At 48.2% G+C, this 19120-nt stretch overlaps 2 protein-coding genes across 2 annotated transcripts in view; one reads left to right on the plus strand and one right to left on the minus strand.

Annotated features, from left to right (window-relative positions):
* Positions 1 to 15429, plus strand: METAP1 (methionyl aminopeptidase 1). Its single transcript, XM_078613363.1, has 11 exons — positions 1 to 142; positions 2232 to 2283; positions 6360 to 6466; positions 6777 to 6837; positions 7356 to 7447; positions 8084 to 8167; positions 9611 to 9749; positions 11408 to 11539; positions 12163 to 12306; positions 13030 to 13095; positions 13787 to 15429. Exons 1-11 carry the CDS (start codon positions 29 to 31, stop codon positions 13951 to 13953), a joined length of 1158 nt encoding a protein of 385 aa, XP_078469489.1. The 5' UTR covers positions 1 to 28; the 3' UTR covers positions 13954 to 15429.
* LOC144732096 (alcohol dehydrogenase class-3-like) overlaps positions 14492 to 19120 on the minus strand; it is a 17821-nt gene continuing 13192 nt past the window's right edge. The window contains exon 9 of the mRNA XM_078613364.1: positions 14492 to 14901. Within this exon, the coding sequence (XP_078469490.1) occupies positions 14877 to 14901 (25 nt within the window). The 3' untranslated portion in view covers positions 14492 to 14876. The remainder of the gene's footprint in view (positions 14902 to 19120) is intronic.

The following is a 19120-nucleotide window of genomic DNA, read 5'->3' on the forward strand; positions in this document are numbered from 1 at the left end:
CCTTGCCCCGCCCCTCGCTCGCCTCGCCATGGCCGCTGTGCTGAGCCACACTTGCGAGACGACCGGCTGCGCCAACGCCGCCAAGCTGCAGTGCCCGACCTGCATCAAGCTCGGCGTGCAGGGATCTTTCTTCTGCTCGCAGGTTGTTGTTGTTGTTGTTTGTTTGTGGGTGGTGCTGGTTGGTTGGGTGGTGATGGGTTGGTTGGTTGGTGGAATCCCATTGAGTCGAGGCCTGGGCTCACACGCCTCAGCCTTGGTGGATTTTGGTGGAAGGTGACCGCGTTTCATGTGCATAGCTGGCAGCCCCGGCCATACGACCGTGGAGTTGCACTGCCTTTCTTACCGTTGGCCGTGATCCGGCACCAGAGATAAATCCACTGCCGCTGATGTGAATCGCGTGCCGGGATTTTAATTCAGGTGGCTTGGTTCGCAGTGATCTCACCACTGCACCCACCGCTCCTCCATGAGTGACACATTAACTGTGCTGTTCGTCATACATGGGTCCTGTCATAGTAATGTGGAATTTCATACAAAGGTTTCAGGGCTGCATTGCACGGATTTTTCTTGGTCAGGGAGACGCATTGTTGTAGTATGAGGGCCTTGAATCGTTTCGAGGCCAAGTACTGGCACATCCATACCTGAAATCCTGGCACATGAGGCCAGTGACCATTTGTATGTTGAACTTCTTTCGCGCCGTACGGAGCCGATCGTGATAATCAGGTGTGGGGAAGGACAACAAACTCAATATAAAACAGCAGTTCTAAATAAATGAGTTTTCAATCTTAACATTGCCTAGCGCCAGTGGCTTTAAGTTCACCACCACTGTATGTTGAACTTCTTTCGCGCCGTACGTAGCCAGCCGTGATGTAATCAGAGGTGCGGGGCAAAGACACCAAACTGAAGACAACAATCAGTTGAAAAGAAATTAGTTTTCAATCGAGAGGAGTTAAAAGTGCGTAGCTCCCAGCGGGCAACCTAATATCGGAAGAGCGTTCCAGACGGCCGCTGAAGCGCATCTGAAAGCGCGCGTCATTTGTTCGACGGCTGAGCCAAAAAAAATAATATCCGCTGCTGTGGAGGATGACTGGAGTTCGCGTGATGCTTTATGTTCCTTGACGTGATCAGCAAGGTACACCTGGAAGAGCTGCTAAGTCTTGTGTCCTCGTCCCAGTCGTTTTGACAATGTTTTGACCACAGGTAAACCGGAAAAGTGGATACATCGAGTGCCAAAAATCGCTAATTTTGCAACACAATTCTCAATTCGGAAGGGTTTGAGTTCAATTCCCGCTTGGGGGTTGAGGGCAACACATTATTATCATTAGCACTCTAGGGTCAACACAATGAGGACTACTTTGTGCATAGTTACGTTGTCTTGTGGAATAACTACCTCCCATCATACGAATGTGGAATTTCCAACACCGGCTCAGGATCACCAGTGTTGTTGAGTGTTGGCGCATTGCTTTTTTGGGCAGGGCATGACAACCATAAAATTATATTGCGATGGGTGGAGCGGTGGCGCAGTGCTTGGCACGGCGTGTTAAAGAACATGGTGACCTGAGTTTAATTGTCGGGAACGATTGACGTCGCTGGCAAGTGATATCTCAATTGGTCCTGGGGTTCCCTGTGTTAACCAACCTGCCCTGGCCAATGTGGTGAATTATGTTCACACAAGCCCCCACTACCGACGTGGAATTGGGGAGGCCTTTATCAAGAAGTGAATCGACTATGCATGTTGAACTTTTTTCCCACCGTACGTAGCCGTGCTCATCGGAGGTGCGGACAAAGGGCTGTCAATTATTATTTTGCGTTCGATAGAAAATTTGACTTGTGAAGATGGATTATCAATAAAGTCTATCATACAAGGAAAGATGAACTCGCTGCTTTCCAATGATTCAATGAATTGTCATTTAATAAATAATAATATTAGTATGACAGAGCAGTCACCATTACTCTTCCTGTGGAATTGCTGGACCCCGTCATGGAAACGTGGAATGTCCACCATTGGCTCACGGCCGCCGACAAAGAGAATCACTGACCCAATGTTCGTTTGAGCATGGAGGCAGGCTTCCGCAAAGCTAATATGTGAGCTCGTTAAGCCGCGTCAGATTGTTTTGACACTGTAACGCACACTATGTGGGAACGCCCTCACCTAACATTGGATTGCCAAAAGGGGGCTGCATACATGTATGTGAAGGGTTTTCTTTGCCTGGGTGCCTGTCGTGTGTGGGCAGGAGTGCTTCAAAGGCAGCTGGGACGCCCACAAGAAACTGCACAAGAAAGCGAGTGAGTGATGCAGCTCTCCTTCATATGAGCTAATCTCCCCAAAATGCGCCTGATCTCAGCAGATCTTGGAAGCTGAGCGGCGTTGAGTCTGGATAGTATTTGGACCGGTGACCACCAATGCACGCCACATTGTCGTACTTCACCTGCGCGGCTGTGCTGTGTTGTGGACAGCCAAGGGGCAGTGCAGCAAAATTTTTAAAAACAAGTCAAATTTGCTTGGACAGTTTTACCTCTGCTGTGCCCATCATTGGATCTCGGAGATTAAGCAGGGTTAAGCCTGGTTAGTACTTGGATGGGAAACTTAACAAGGAACACCAGGTGTTCAGAGGCCCGGATATGTGAACCTTTGAGTGTCGCCCCCTTGTATGTGTAATGTAGTTCTCGGAGACACTGTCTTGTTCAGTTATATGTATATTTATTGTGAATGAAGTCCACCGACTCACTGATAATTTAACGAGTAACCGCGAGTTGACTATATACAGCTGGGTAACTTCTGTGACTCTACGCGACGCTCCCCATGTAGTTGGCTGGCTACACAGGAGCGGACGGGTAGTAGTCACGGAGACAATATTAAATCTAGCCTTCCAAGACTACAAGGTGCCCAATCCAAGATGATGAAGACGACCCGCTTAAAGACGACGACGGTGACGACAGTTTCTTGATTCTTCTTCTTGGTTCTTTCGGTAAAGTCACGTAGAAGGGAAGTAATAAAATAATAAAAATAAAACATAATAAAATAATTCTCACGACGTTTCGGCCACAACGCAAGCAGCCATCCTCAGGTGAAGACCAGGTCTGTCGGGGAGACAGAGTCTGAATGAAACACCACCACGCTTGGAGCGTATATTTAAGCTGGGTTGGAAGGGGGGATTAGTACTACTTGTGAAATGCGTAGGAGGTGGGCGGGGGGTTTCAAAGTCATATTATGCCCGTGCATTATGCAGGATTAGCATCAAAGGGAGGGGATAGGGGTAGCATTAATAAAGGGAAGGAATGTTAATAGTATGTAGCTGCAGTAACTAAACAACACGTAAAAAACTAAAGTATAAACTACATAGTATCATCAGTATACTAAATATACTCTCCAATAAGTTTCTTGATTTCCCCCACAACAGCCCAGAGCCCCGTTCCACGCCGGCTTTTATCCACTCCTCGACCCGGCAACGCCCATTTTCCCCGAACACTCTCTCACCTCTTCTTGGTTCTTTCGGTGAAGTCACGTGACTTTACCAAAAGAACCATGAATATGAATCCCTGCAGTCACAAAAGCTTTAAATCGAAACTCTTTCACCTCTTCTGGGCCTATCTCAATGATTATTTACCACTTCGGTTCCGTGCTATCCTTACGCGACCCTGTCAGTGTCCGTCGCGTCAATTAGTAACCACGGCCACGAGGAGCCGTACTGTCCTTACATATATGCATGGTTGGATTTCCTACACGAAGCCGAACACACATTTAAGGAGTTGTCTTCACCAATTTAGCAGCACCCTCCTGAAAGAGTCAGAAGACTCGCCAAGGCTTTCCTGGATAAGTGAATCACCATCTCCCAATTAATAAAAGACCGGTGACGAAATGTATCCGAACCGGCCCTGGGCACCCCTTCAACCTATGTGGACCAATGTGGTGAAGTATGGTCAAACATCCTCCATCACTCTTCATCTTGCAGTGTATTTGCTGATGGGCTGTAAATTACAATAGTTTGTATAATCGTTATTGTTATAGTTACTGGTTATAATTATGGATTGACAAATATACTGCATATACACGATTCATTGTTAGACAGCTTACATTTGAATGGGTGCTTGCCCAAATACATTGCTTTTGCAAACATGTATTCCTTTTTGCTATTGGCTGGTGGTAGTCATTTATTTGGAGCTAGGGCGCCACGCGCCGTTGGTATGTGCCCACGCCTGCGAGATAACGCGTCATCATGAAATGTGGTGTACGTTATTGAGCAACGCAGAGCTGTGGTGTCGAGAGTGTGTTGTTGAAAGCCGATCTCCTGACACTTTAGCACATGGCACTGCCGACTAAGCATTTAGAGAAGCAGTGTTGCTCACCCAGCATTTTTGTCTGTGTGATGGAGTGGGGAAAAGGAACGGTGGTGCAGTGGTTCGCACACGGCACTGTGCACCCGATGATCTGAGTTCAATTCTCGGCCACGGCTAACATCGGTGTCGAGCGATAGAACAGGTTCCGGGCCTCCCTTATGTCAACTCGGCCTTAAACAAGTACTGTACCTAATTCTAGATTTGAAGCTTTCGTGACTGCAAGGATTCATATTCTTAGGTTTTTTCGGTAAAGTCACGTAGGTAAAAAATGTAAATTAATAAAAGTAAAATAAAACAAACCATATTAATAAAAAGTGTGCCGTTCCTGGCCCTTCCCCCCTCAACCATTATATATACGGGGTGGTATTTCTTGTGATCTCTCATTTACTTGATACAGCTGTCGTGGCTGTGACGGTTCCACCTGAAGACGGAGGCTTGTGTTGCTTCCGAAACGTCGTGATTTTTTATTTTGTTTTATTTTACTTTTATTCATTTACATTTTTTACCTACGTGACTTTACCGAAAAAACCTAAGAATAAGTACTGTACCTGGTGCAGTGTGTATACATCAGCTGTGGGGAGACAAAGGTGGTCACACCACCCCCCTTTTGGATGGGCCACATCCCCCCTGCTTGTGAGCTGTGCAGGCCTAAATAGATGCTCGCTAAGAGCACTTGTCTCAGCAGTCTATCAAAAGATGTTCGGGGGATCTTTGCGTTTTTGGAGGTGTGGCGGTTCAGTGATTCTCAAACTGCACTGGAAAACTACGACGACTGGGGTTCAATCCTTTGCCGTGGATCACATCAGTGGCTGGTGGTATCTGAACCTGTCCTGAGCCTCCGTGAGGTTGACTCAGCCTTAAATCATTAAGTGGAACTGTATCTAAGCAGCAGCATGAGAGAGGAAAAGGCAGCGGGCTGGGCTTGGTGCTGGCCACACCACCGCATTGTTGTTCTATGCCCGATTACAGCGCAGAACAACAAAGGTAGTTTTTGTCTTCGGTGAGCAGATGTGCACACACGCACACACAAAAACAACCCACCAGTGTGTTGGTACCTGAGTATAAATTATGCATGGCCTTCACAGGTCCCTCTCGCGAGAGATAATGAATCTCGCGTATAGGCTTCTGTCATTGTTGAGAAAAGGTCACTTAACTCGGTGTGCGTTATGAATGTTTAAGTGCGGCGTATCCATTTTCACACAGGACCAATCCGCGTTACGTGTATGAAAACAATAAATGAAAAATAACCGTGCAGCCCTTTGCAAAATATACTACTGGATTAAAGCCTCCACATGCCGTATCAGTAATGGGGGGTGGGAGGGGTGGGGCTGGGTGGGGAGGGGCTGGTCACCCCGTGGTGCCCTTATAAAACTCAACGTTTAACCTACTCACTCCGGCTTGTGCCCGCCCTCACAGTCGGGCATATTTGCGGAATACACCACGCCGCCGTTGACCCTGGCCATTGACCGAGCAACCCAACGTTCCTACCAGCTCCCTCTCCGCAGGAATGTGTTAGCTCCGGTTCTGGCTTCCTTCCCGCTTGTCTGCGGTTTCCCGCGAAAAATGGGCAGAGTACAAACTCAACAGCATTTTAATCTGAAACAAGTTTGATGACCTTATCTGGAAGGAATTTACATAGCGCATTAACCACAAGGGGCTTTATAAAGAATTAACATTGGTACATATGAATTTAAGTGAGTTTTTGGTGAGGAGTGGAAACTCGTGAGGAAGGTGACTGTTTAATGTGGAGGCGGCAAGAAGAGAAAAAAAATGAAAGCGTCGATTGAGCACAAGAAGAAGTAGGAACGGAGAGAGACAGCAAAGATTGAGAACGTAGTGTAAAATACATTATTAGCCTGCACACGGGAGTACGATTTTTTTATTTGATTGCAATATACTTTTTTCATCAGTTCCACCCCGCAAAAAAAAACCCTTTGCAAGCAGGACACAGTATTTTCAAGGAGACAATTGCATGTGGCTAATGTGAGATGTTTGTGTCTGTGTTTATCCGTGCGTGTGTGCAGAGGAAGAGAAGGCACAGAACAATGCGGCAAATATTCCCGGAGCGCCGATCACGGATCCGTGGCCCTGGTATCGCTACACGGGCACGCTGCGACCCTATTATCCCCTGGTACGTTGCGCATGCAGTACAACACAACGGTGTAAGAAAAGATGAGATGTTACACACGAGACGGGAGAGATGGGGCTAATAGTACGAACGAGATTGATACAAATAAAACGAAAAAACAGTAATTGATTCTTAATTGGAACGGTTGATCCGAAGTCATGCTAATTATTCTACTCGCTTGGTGGGGTGACTCATTGCAAGCCCCCTGCTACACGTGCTGGTGAAGGTCGCATCCGAAGGGCAGAACCGATGTGTTCAACCGACTGCCCTTACCGCTCAATGCCTTCATTTCCCTGTCTGCCGCTCCCCACAGAGCCTCAAGAAAGATGTGCCGGAGGATATTTCAAGGCCAGACTACGCGAATCACACGCAAGGTACGGTGTTGTTTGATGGAACTGTAACAAAATTAACGGCCAAAAAAGCACACAGTCTGGCTTTTCGTGGTAAAATTGCCAGTCGTAAAATTGTATTTTACCCATTAAAAAATCGTGCCAATTAATAAATTAATAAAGGTATCGGTAAATATATAAATGTGCAGCCCATTGATTGTACGCCAACGCCACTGCGGACGGAGGGAGGCCTCCTCTATGCGCTCAGAAGCTCCTCTCGAGAGTATTTTGGCCCCTACTCTACCACACTGGCCAGACAGCTTGGAAGAGGTGGGCATTCCCCACGATTTACACCACCCATATTTTCTGCTGGCTGGACGGAGGCTGTGGGGTGGGGGGGTTGTGTTTCTGTAACGTTCCCATTGTTTCAACTTTACGCTAACCCATCATACCATGGCAGCATCCCCAAAGAATTGTTTTGTGTGATGGGGGGGATAAACTTTTGAACGTCTCAATTCGTAAGAGTCATTAGAGGATGGGCATGTGTTTTGTGTTGGCTGCAGGAATCTCCCTGGTGGAGAAGGAGATGAGAGGTAGCACGCAGATCAAGGTGCTCTCTCCCGACGAGATCGAGGGCATGCGCATCGCCTGCAAGGTGCGGCGACCGACGCCTCGCGGTCGTTAAAATGTCACGATTGGAGACCCAGCGCGGTTCGCCGCGTGCGTTGTCGGCTGCAGTAGTAGCCACAGCGGGCGTGTCACGTGTTGTCTTGATTTTAGCCACGCCTTGGTCTGTGGGGTCCAGGGGCAGATATTTTAAGTTGTCGGAATCGAAGAGAAATGTTGAACGCCTAAAATAAAATATATATAACAAGGTGGCGTTTCGGGCAATGGTTATTCAACGCTTCAAATAATTGGTTTAATATTGGATTATGGTTCAAATATTGACTGCTGGGTTGGTGGTCTGAAACAAGGTCGTGCACACGCAGTTGGAGGAAAAAGCTGTTATACAGGCAGTGTGGGAATGTCACGTGATGTACAAGGCACGACGGGACGACCGATCACGTTGTCGCAATCGTACTCTTGACATGCGTTTTTATTACTCGTGCAGCCGCCCGGGTTGTCGTGCTTTATTTGTGAATTCTACACGGCCGCTTTTACACGTGCATGCAAAAAGGCACGTAAAAAAATCAAACGGACGCGTTACCTTTTTGCCTCGTACGGTGGCAGCCTCGTGTGCCGTGTCCACCCGACTGACCGTGGCTTGTGAATTTCGCGTGGCTCCGTGCAGTTGGGCAGGGAGGTGCTGGACATTGCGGCGAAGATGGTGAAGCCGGGCATCACCACGGACGAGATTGATGAAGCCGTGCACGCGGTAATGTACCGGCCGAAAACCTTTGCACGTGAAGTTAAAGTGTGCCTCCGTTGAATATGCGTGAAGATTATCCGTTCGAGGTGGTCTGGCGTCTCGCAGGACCAGAGCGTTGAGCTGGCACGCCTGGGAACCTGGGTTCGAATCCAGGCAGCTGCCAGGGATGATTTACTTATTATTTTGCCGCTATACATTTCCACAAGAGCTACCATTTGTCGCCAGGTCATTTCTGAAAAGTAAGTAAATACCTCGGTGGGCTTTATCGTATATATTTTTAATGATTTTTGTTTACCTTTCATATACTTTGCACTTCTGTTGTGTTTTTCTATTTGTTGTTGTAACGTTCTGACCCGCCCCTACTGGACATCTGTAAAAAAAAGAGCTTTATAGCTCATCGGATTCCTACAGTGTAAATAAATATTCTGATTCTGAAAACCAGGTTCTCAAGTGTAGCAAGTTGATGGGTTTCGGTCCAGTCACGAGTGACTCGCACAGAGACACATAGACTTACATAGAGATACGTAGACTTGCATAGAGACACATAGACTTGCATAGAGATACGTAGACTTGCATAGAGATACGTAGACTCGCACAGAGACACGTAGACTTTTACATAGAGATACGTAGACTTGCATCGGGACACGTAGACTTACATAGCGATACGTAGACTTGCATAGAGCGAGACATAGACTTGCATAGACACACATAGACTTACATAGAGACACATAGACTTGCATAGAGATACGTAGACTTGCATAGAGCGAGACATAGACTTACATAGAGACACATAGACTTGCATAGAGATACGTAGACTTGCATAGGGAGAGACACATAGACTTACAGAGATACGTAGACTTGCACAGAGACACATAGACTTACATAGAGACACATCGACTTACATAGAGACACATCGACTTACATAGAGACACATGGACTTACATAGAGACACATCGACTCGCATAGAGACACATCGACTCGCATCGACCGAGTCGTGATTTAAGTGGGTTTGTAGGTGCAGCGAGTTGGTGGTGTCAGTCTGGTCACCAATGACTGCGCCAAATAAAACTCGTGTCAAATTTGGTTCTCCACTTCATTTGTCTAAACTCCGCGAATTTAAATAATGATCAGTTTTGACTGTCATGCTAAAAGTTTTACGTTCTCTAGCGGGACATGGGGGTGGGAAAGTGCATCGCCCCTGTTGTGTGGAAAAGAGGCCGGAGAACATACAAACATACAAACTCCAGGGTCGGGATCGAACCCACGACCTCCTGTATACCAGGCGGGGTGGTTAACATCTCGCCACCGCGGCGCAATAAATTGGGGAATAAAAATACAAAACATCGTCTTCGATAACGACCGTCGCTGTTGCCCATTGTTGTTGTCGTGGTGGTGTTATGCTATTGACGGCGGTGGCCGCTTGTCCGTCGTTTCGCACCGGGGGGCCAGGCCTGCATGGAGCGCCGCTGCTACCCGTCGCCGCTCAACTACTACAACTTCCCCAAGTCGTGCTGCACCTCCGTGAACGAGGTCATCTGCCACGGCATCCCCGACCATCGTCCGCTGGTGGAGGGCGACATCCTCAACGGTGAGACGGGGCGTTCCGTGCGGCACGGTCATGATCTGTGCCGGCAAATCCGCCGGGGGGGCCGAACGTTTTCTCCAAAAACCTCGAGCTTCGTTTAGGAATAACCCCCTGATGGATAATGCTTGATGTGTGCGTACGTGCGCTTCGCAATGCCACGATACATACGAACGTGTAAAGCTGCAGCGAAAGTGGCTCAGAGGTCAGAGCGCTGAGCTGGTACCGCTCGTCGGCAAGCGATTTATTTATTTATATGTCAAGAATACAGAGTAGATTTCGAAGAGGGAGCAAATAACGTGAACCAAACCCGGAGCGATACACCCTCAAGATTGGGGACCAACCGGGGGGCGTCTGGGCTCACGGCCCTACCGTGTTCGGGGTAACGATCGGCAGCGGTGTATTTATGGGGGACTGCAAGACGATGGAAGAAGGCGGAGTGGGGGGGGGGGGTCAATAATATAACCAAACAGAACCGGAAATAAAATAACACAAACGCAATGCCCAAGTTTGTCATTCTTGTTCTCTCCCAGGAGCAGTGATTACCGTGTGTTGACAGGGAGGTGGTGTTGTATGCAGAGTCCATCCCTTCTCCCCGGGCCCCATTTTTCCGTCTGCACCGCTTATCTTAAAAATAGATCAACTTTATCCATACATGACAAGAGAGCACTGCTTTGCAACATTTTCAAATTTTTTACTTTAAATTTTTTTATTTTACATTTTTTTGAGTCCCACTTTAAAGCACCCCCATCCCTCAATGTTCTGGATACGGTTCATTCACCCACGTTGGTTTTAAGGACACACTGTATATGGCAAATGTCTTCCTATTATCTGACTTCATCCGTGGATAGAGAGGGGTAACCTGTTAAATGATCACCCAGAAGTGATGGGTTATTTGCAGCAAATCCATTCTGTTGCCGTTTCTTCGCGGATGGCTGCACGGATATCGTGAGTTATTTTTGTAGATGGTAGGATCTGCCAGTCGCGCACTCTCCCGTATCAATGCAGTTGTGGGGGGTACGGTCAACTCTCGATCGTCTGGGGGTCACGGGTGCGGGGCGAGGGTCCTTGGCTCGGATAAAATAAACACAGCTCACACAAAACATTTGTGAATCAAGCTACAAAAAACACACGTATTACCCTCCTATGTAGCATGGAGGTGAAGAGATAGAACGCAGTTTTTAAAATTTTGTTTGTTAAAGCAATCGGTTTTCCTTGCTGCCGTGCATGGGTCACGCAGGCTCCGAGTCGCTGACCCGAGACTACTTGAAGAGCCAGCTAATGATTAAATGAGCGCGCACTCGTAAAGTTATTAAAATTTTCTTGCTGTGGATTGCACACCTGATGATGATTGCTTGTGTTGCAGTCGAAACGTCGTGAGAATTTTATTGTTTTATATTTTTATTATTTTATTGTTTCCCTTCTACGTGACTTTACCGAAAGAACCAATAATATGAATCCCTGCAGTCATGAAAGCTTTAAATAAAAATTTAACTCGTAAAGTTTTTTTATTTTTTGTCACAAGCGCAGCGACCCTGAAAACCCATCTAACTCGCCCACGGGTAACCCACGGGTCAACCGCGGTTTTCGCCGCGTGCGCCTCCTTTGTTAACGTGGCCGTCTTTTGTGTTCTGTTCGCTTGCCGCGCGCGTTCCTCGCCGCAGTCGACATCACGGTGTACCACAACGGCTTCCACGGGGACCTCAACGAGACGTTCTTCGTGGGGAACGTGGACGCGGCGTCCCGCAAGCTCGTGCAGGTCTCCTTCGAGTGCCTCATGCAGGCCATCGACGAAGGTCAGCGCGCCGCCGTCATGCACGGACCTCTCGGCACACGACGGAGCTGCTCGCTAGCTCGCAGCGATGGCTTGTGATGACACGTTGAGTGGTGTCGCGTTGACTAGTTGAACCGTACAGCCTAAGTTCGATTCCCAGTCATGGCTAGCATCAGTGGAAAGTGACGTTTGAATCTCGCGTACGCCTACCTTGGGCATCTCGTACGTCAAACCTAGCCTAGAATGAGTACCTCGTGCTGTGTCTGAACATTAGCACCAGGGAGATTAAGATGGCCCAGCCATAACGCCAGGTCACTCTTGCAAGAGAGACTATTCTGGTCTTTCGCGTGACAACTTATTAATGCCAGCATGGCTCGTAAACGGGTGGTGTGAATGGCACCATCTCCACCCAGTGCCGATGCTGATAAACTGCACAAAGTAATCACTTTAGGCCGAGTTGGCCTTAGTTGAGACCCAGGACATGCCGATGCAGCTGTGGTGTGTTGCCAGCCACACCACCCTCTCTTGTGTGCCATGTTGGCCTTCATAGGGTGTGGGGACGAGTGCAAGTTAGCGAGCACCTGTCAGCTTGCACGGGGATCTGCGTCTTTGTGTGTAATCCGCATGTGTATTACGTGTTCACAGTTAAGCCGGGCACGCGTTACCGTGACATCGGCAACGTGATCCAGAGACACGCGCAGGTGCACGGCTTCTCGGTGGTGCGGAGTTACTGCGGCCACGGCATCCATCGCCTCTTCCACACCGCGCCTAACGTGCCCCACTACTCAAGTACGGCTCGCACGATCGCCACCCTGCTAGCCACACTAGCCAACACGCTGATCTTCCCCAGGCCCACCGAGCTATACTATAAACACCAGCGTAGATGGGTGGACAATATCTCCTTGATGTGTCTCGTCTCTCCACGTTAAATTTGTTTTTACAAAGTCAGTCAGCCTACGGCCTTGTGGGAGTGCATAATTTCAGCAGCCATTGAGTCCGTACAAGCAACATGTCTCATCAGCAAAGGCCATGCTTGCTTGAGTCAGTGCTGTTGAACTGCCAGGACCCACTCTTGAAGATATGGGTCTTAAGACGTATACATTATATAATACACGGACCGATGGGTTCTGCGTGTAAAAAAAGATTTAACATTTCTTGTGTGGACAGATATATGAAGGAGACGTAGCGTTTCTATTGTGCGACTAATATTCTACAGAATGGCGCTAATGATTATTTTGTGCATGACACACTGCACATTCTGCTGCTTGGAGATCACATTTTGTGTGTATTATTATGACTATAATTTGTTCCTGATCCGTATTCACTTCTAAAACTGTCTGATAAGCTCCCCATCATTTTCCATCAAGTATTAAAATTGGTTGCCTGAATCTCTTACTTTTTACAACTCTTAATTCCTACGAGGATACAATTCCTATGACCAGTGAGGTTATGGAGGGGGGGGGTCACGGGGTCACGCGTCTGGTACAAGTGTGTTCCTGTGTCGCCCTCCAGAGAACAAGGCAGTGGGAGTGATGAAGCCTGGACACGTGTTTACCATCGAGCCCATGATCTCAGAAGGTGAGGCCCGTTTTCTGGCACAATCCGCAAACTACAATTGGTTATTTTATCCAGGTAAGGCCTGCCGAGCAGAGGTCACAACCGGGTACCCGATACCCGTGCCCTACCCGATAACCGGCTACCCGTACCCGGCCGGGTACGGGTACCCGTTTGCGACCCTGGTGCGGCCGGGTACGGGTAGGCCGTGAGTCACTGGTGAGTCACCGTTTGTCACTCATTTCCCAACGTCTTGTCTCTTCTCACAATTCAAGTTCGTAGAATCAACCCACCCACGCCTGCAACATGGCTTCATCCCAGAGGTCACAATCGGGTACCCGTACCCTACCCGATACCCTGCCGGGTACGGGTAGCCGGGTATCGGGTAGGGTACGGGTACCCATTTTCGACCCTGGTGCGGCCGGGTACGGGTAAGGAATCAAAACCCGTTTGCGACCTCTGCTGCCGCGCTATATAGCTCCAATTTCAGAAGCGATCTGGCTACAAATGATGGCTCAGCAAAGTGGCTTGTCACGTGTAAGTGTGTCGCAGCCGAATAAGTCTAAATGCATGACCCTAAATGTGGAGGGAAAAACCGGGCCCATTATTGACCTGTGCTCGTGATGTGAAAACAAACAAATGGGTTGCGACCACCGTTGTGTTTTCACAAGGAGGTCGTTCGCGCGCGATCAGTTGCGTTTCCCTCCCGCCGCAGGCACCTGGCAAGACGAGACATGGCCGGACGAGTGGACGGCCGTCACCAAGGACGGGAAACGCTCCTCGCAGTTCGAGCACACGCTCCTTGTCACGGAGACGGGGTGCGAGATCCTGACGCTGCGGACGGAAGACTCGGGGCAACCTCACTTCCTGTTTCAGGACTGACCTTCACTTAATGGCACGTGGGGGGCCCCCGTGCGGTTGACGCTCGGAACCTCGCTCGGTTTACGCCCGCGGTTAGACATACGTCCGATTTCGATTTTTGCAAGCGACGCGGTGAACACTGTCGCGTGAAAATTTCTGCAAAAATGTAAAACTTAAAAAAATGGGAGATTTAAATGAAGGAGGGCGGAAAAAAGGAACTCGGAATTTTTTTCTTGTTGTTGCTGTGCCTGACGTGCGTCGTCGAATTGCCATAGAAAAACTATTCTTTTTCCCGTTTGCCAAGCTGTGTAGGAAGATTTGTTTTTTTCTACGCGGCTTTATCTCGCTTTTGTGCAGAGCGCCGTTGTGAGCCATCAACTTCGCCGTTTGTTCGACACTGAAAAACATTAGCATTTGTAAAAAAAAAAAAATGACGACCTTGATGGCAGTTATCAGACCGCGTTCCCCTTCCCCGCTGTGCCAGTTATTATACGTGAGAAAAATAAAACCGAGTGTTTTTACGACGTGCATTGTATAGAAGGAGGGACGCGCAAAAGCGTAGCAAGCAACGGGTCTGTTTATTGAAACGATGCAACTGGACGATTCCACCGATGTCATGTCAGAAACAAGTAGCTGGATTTTCATCTCATTACATTGTTCGATTTTTCTTTTTTACTATCACCTTCACAGCAACTGTCTACGTGCATTTTCATGTTTTCTTTTTAATTAGCAAAATGGTAATCTACTTGTTTTTGACGTAACAACTGTGCGGAACTGCCCAACTGGCAAAACGTATAATCGCCAAGCTTTCAGTATTTGTATCTAAAAATAGAGGACAATAGGAGCAGGCTGATTGTATTTATTTTCTACGATTTCACCGCTGTGCTGTTAATCGTTGCCAAGTGCTCTTCATTCTCTGCCGATGGCCATGGGTGCTGCAGGGCCTAAAGCTTCAGCACAGTGCGGATGCTGCGGAGGTAGAGAAAATGAAAAGTGTTAGGTGGCCACCGTTGATGTTAACATGCCGTGGCTGGTGCCGGGAGCGCAGGAACTCCGTCAAAATCGTGGCTGCATGGGTCGTCGTCGTCATCATAGAACATCGGGGCGTACCAGGGGGTTTATTTAAGAGTTTTTACCCCCCACCCCAACAACGAACAGATTTTGGTTGCTTGTAATTACTCCCAGGGCTGTGTGTTGCTGGGGGTACCGGGTGTGCGGTTTCAAGCTTCGTTAATGTCAGAACAAAAGGTGAACCTCACGATTCTTTTACCCAGGAGAGCCTTGCCGCATTTGAAAAAAACTATTTCGGGGAGGGTCTTGCATTGGGATATTTGACACGTTCCATTTTCTTTTTGGCTTGTAGTAGGAAACCGGTGTATCCAGGTAAATCCCACACACAGGGAGGGGGGTAACAATGAAAAGTTCTGCATTTTGGACCTTTGGATGTGTTCTCCGCAAACCGACAAAACTAATTAATAAAATAAAACGAGGATTGATTCCACCTGCAGTGCTGCCATCTTTTCACCACCTCGCAGCCCAAAGCCCACAACACCTGGGATTTCTGGCCAGTCTCTGAACACCGAGCCAGGCTTGATGCTTTTCGGCTTCCGAGAAAGGTGCATTAAGGCTGATTTGGTTATAAGCCGTCAAATCTCAAGCGACCGTCAGGAGCAGTGCAATGGAGCTTTGGTGCCATCGCTGCAGTGCCACTTCGCATACCTTTTAAAACATCGGCATCGTAGTACCATGCTATGGAAAGTCACTTGACAGTCCTCACGCCTGCCAACTCTGGTCGAAAGCGCTGTGCGTCTGTCCATCTGCCTTTAAGATGAGGTCACGATAGCTCTCTTAACAAAAAATGGTTCAATATAAAATCAAATGTTGGAATAAAGCCGTCCAAAAAAATCGCCACGTCCTAAAGCATGGCAATTAAAACCACAGCCGATCATGGGCGAGCCTTTTCGGCCAAGGTGATGATGTCACACGTCGCGCTCCCCCCCCTGTTGGCGTCATCTCGCTACGTTACAAGACACCCGCAGTGCAACATCATCTCATTATGCAGTCTGTAATGTCACGCTAACGCCAAATAAATACTTACGAGGGCGAACGCACTTTGGAAATGCGACGCACAATCCGTGCGTATTGGGAGGGGGGGGGGGTTTCCTTATCGAAGCTTGAAACGCAGATGGGACGGCCATGGACGCAACCTCAGCATGTAAGCTACAAGACTGCTTGCATGCAGATATTCGCCAAAACACCAACAGCAACGCAGAGTAACGTTTATACGAGCGGTTCGCTCAGAGCGAGCTCTCAATCGGTTTTGTATTATCAGCCTGATAATACTTGTGGAGTTTGCGGCGGTACAGTATTTGTTTCTCTGCTCTAGAGAGAGAATACTTGACGTTGTTTCGGCTCTGAAAACCCACCTGTTTGGGCTGCGACATTAATACGAACCTCTACGTCCGTTCATGTAAGATCTTGGAAGCTAAGCAGGAATTTGAGCCTGGATAGTTTTTGGATTGGCGACCATCATTACCAATCAGTTGCCAGCAAAACTTGCCACCTTTGCCAACCTGCACTGGCCCAACGTGGTGAAGTATGGTCGGCATGGCCTGGGTTGTTTCGTTCGTCCAGCAGTGGATTGGCAAAAATGTCTGTGCATGTACAAAGTACATCCTACATCTCCTAGGGCAACTAAAGAATTTGTACTCAAGCGGGTGCACTCTTACATCGAGTATAAATGTGCTGAAGAGATAAAAAAAATATATCAGTTCAGAACAAGGGCCGATTTCTGCAGACTAAAAGAATACAATTCGCACCTATTTGCCTCTGAACAAATCGCCATGAATGCGTCCGATCCCATCAAATCTCAAGCTAAGCAGAGCCCAGCTTGGTTAGCACTTGGGACTGGTGACCACGAGGGCTTGCTAGGTGTTGTAGGCACAGGACTGCGAGGTGGTGCCAGGAGATGACAGTGCAGAGTGTTGCCCCGCCCCCGCAAGCAAAATCATCATCATCGGCCGCGATTAATCCACCGCTGCACGGAGGCATTTCCAAGTTGTCACGATCCCACATGATTCCACGACGTGCCAGGCCGCCACGGTGGTGAGATGTTAACTACCTCGTCTGGTATACAGGAAGTCGTGAGTTCGATCCCGACCCTGACGCCTGTGTATTCGTAGTTTGCATGTCTCTCACCGTGATGGTGTGGATTTTTCTCCGGGCTCTGCAGTTTTCCTCTCCGCATTTAGAAACAACGTGCGTTTAGAGTATTCGGCTGCTAGAAATTTCCACATGATAATCAGCTGAGCTATCATTTGTGGCCGGGTCGCTACTGAAAATGAGCTACATAGCAAAGTGAGCCTTACATGGTAAAATAAAAATAGTTTTTTAGTTTAGTTCTATGTGTGAATGTGGAATGCTGTACAGATAGAGGGATGTGCACATTGCTGTAACTTGACTGGGGGGGGGTGGGGGGGAGTAGGTGCCACATCACCCCATGTTTTGAGCACGACCCGTGAAATGTTGGACTTCACCGAGTTGCAAGGGTGTCACGATTCACCTACCCCCTCCCTTTCCCCCATGATTTGAATTGTCGCAATTCAGGGTCAAGATTCAATTCACGAATAATCGATTCTCTTAATATTGCGATGAAGGTGCCAGCGGCGGCAGCAGCACAGACCTTGGGCAGCTGCAGGGATTCGCGTGGAAACATTACAACTTTCACGGGATTGAAAAATGCCAGTTCTTACAAAACTGCTTTTCGTGTTTAGTTTGCTGTCCTTAGCCCGCGCCTACCATTCGCAAGGTTGGTTACGTACGGTGCGAAACAAGTTCTACATGCAGGCGGCGATTCAATGCACGCATTGTTTAGCTTAGAGTTTAGAGTTTCTTATGGATTGATGCATTGTATGATTTATTGAAGAGTCATTCTAATTGCCTCTCGCTACCAGTGGAAGTTACTGGTGATGAATCGACGTTGAGTTATTTAAGCCGGCCCTCTTGAAAGGGGGGGGTGTTTAGCCGGGATCCACCACGCCAGGGCAATCAAATCGCACGGCTTAAATCGCCTGCAACTCCGTGCTAAGCAGCTGCTCCGAGGCTTTGTGGTGTGCAGCAAAGTCCTTTCTTGTACTGTACTTCTATACGCCACCCCTCTCTCCACATCTGTACACCCCAGCTTGCCCAAGTGTAATCAAATAACCTCACGTGGCCCAACAGCGGATTGACAAAAGGGCTCTGTCATGTGCATATATTTATCACTTAAAAATTCGCTGCCTGTTATTAGTCATAATCAGCCAACCGGCCGACTTGCAATGCAGTACTCGATATGCGCTACAGGCCCCCCCTCCCTTCCCACCTGCAGAACATCAAGGTTTCTTTTCTCCTGCCACTGCAGTTGGACCGTATGTTGGACCAGATTCACATCTTCGAGGCGACGTGTGCCCCAGCGCTCGCGAATTCGCCACTTTACTGCAGAGGCAGCGGTGTGGGACCATTGGCCCACGCACGTTCATACTGCGGGTGGATTAAACCTTTAAATGAATACCCACGGGGTCTGCTTCACGGCGGACGTTTAAGATCCTGTTACGTTATTTGAAACGAGAGTAGGCCGATGTGTGCCAACAGCACGGTCACAAATTTGGTGGACTGGGCATCTCGATGTGGACTGCACGGGAAGAACGGTGTAAATATTAAGCTTTGACGACATTTTTCGATTTAAAGCTTTCGTGACTGCATGGATTCATCTTCTTGGTTCTTTCGGTAAAGTCACGTGGAATGGAAATAATACAAATAAAACATAATAAAATAATTCTCACGAAGTTTCGGCCACAATGCAAGCAGCCGTCCTCAGGTGAAGAATAGGTCTGTCAGACTCTGTCTTTTCGACAGACCTGTTCTTCACCTGAGGACGGCTGCTTGCGTTGTGGCCGAAACGTCGTGAGAATTATTTTATGTTTTATTTTTATTATTTCCCTTCTATGTGACTTTACCGAAAGAACCAAGAAGATGACTTTGACGACATCTCTAAGGGAGTGGCTGAAACACGGCGCGCACTGCGGATTTCAAGCGCCGTCGCTCGCGATGTGGATAATGGTGGCGTTTTGGCGAAAAATATTTTTCTTGTGAACATTGTAGCCACGTGTTGTGAAATTTATATGAATATATCTTAATTGTGGGCCACGGG

Source organism: Lampetra planeri, chromosome 41 (assembly GCF_965212315.1).
Source record: "Lampetra planeri chromosome 41, kcLamPlan1.2.h2, whole genome shotgun sequence".
Lineage (NCBI taxonomy): Eukaryota > Metazoa > Chordata > Hyperoartia > Petromyzontiformes > Petromyzontidae > Lampetra > Lampetra planeri.

What these genes read in the sequence shown, in the direction of transcription:
- METAP1 (XM_078613363.1), top strand. Translation starts at nt 29, where the DNA reads ATGGCCGCTGTGCTGAGCCACACTTGCGAGACGACCGGCTGCGCCAAC. An exon ending in GCATGCGCATCGCCTGCAAG is followed by an intron (nt 7,448 to 8,083) that starts GTGCGGCGACCG and finishes GGCTCCGTGCAG; the next exon opens with TTGGGCAGGGAGGTGCTGGA. An exon ending in TTGATGAAGCCGTGCACGCG is followed by an intron (nt 8,168 to 9,610) that starts GTAATGTACCGG and finishes CCGGGGGGCCAG; the next exon opens with GCCTGCATGGAGCGCCGCTG.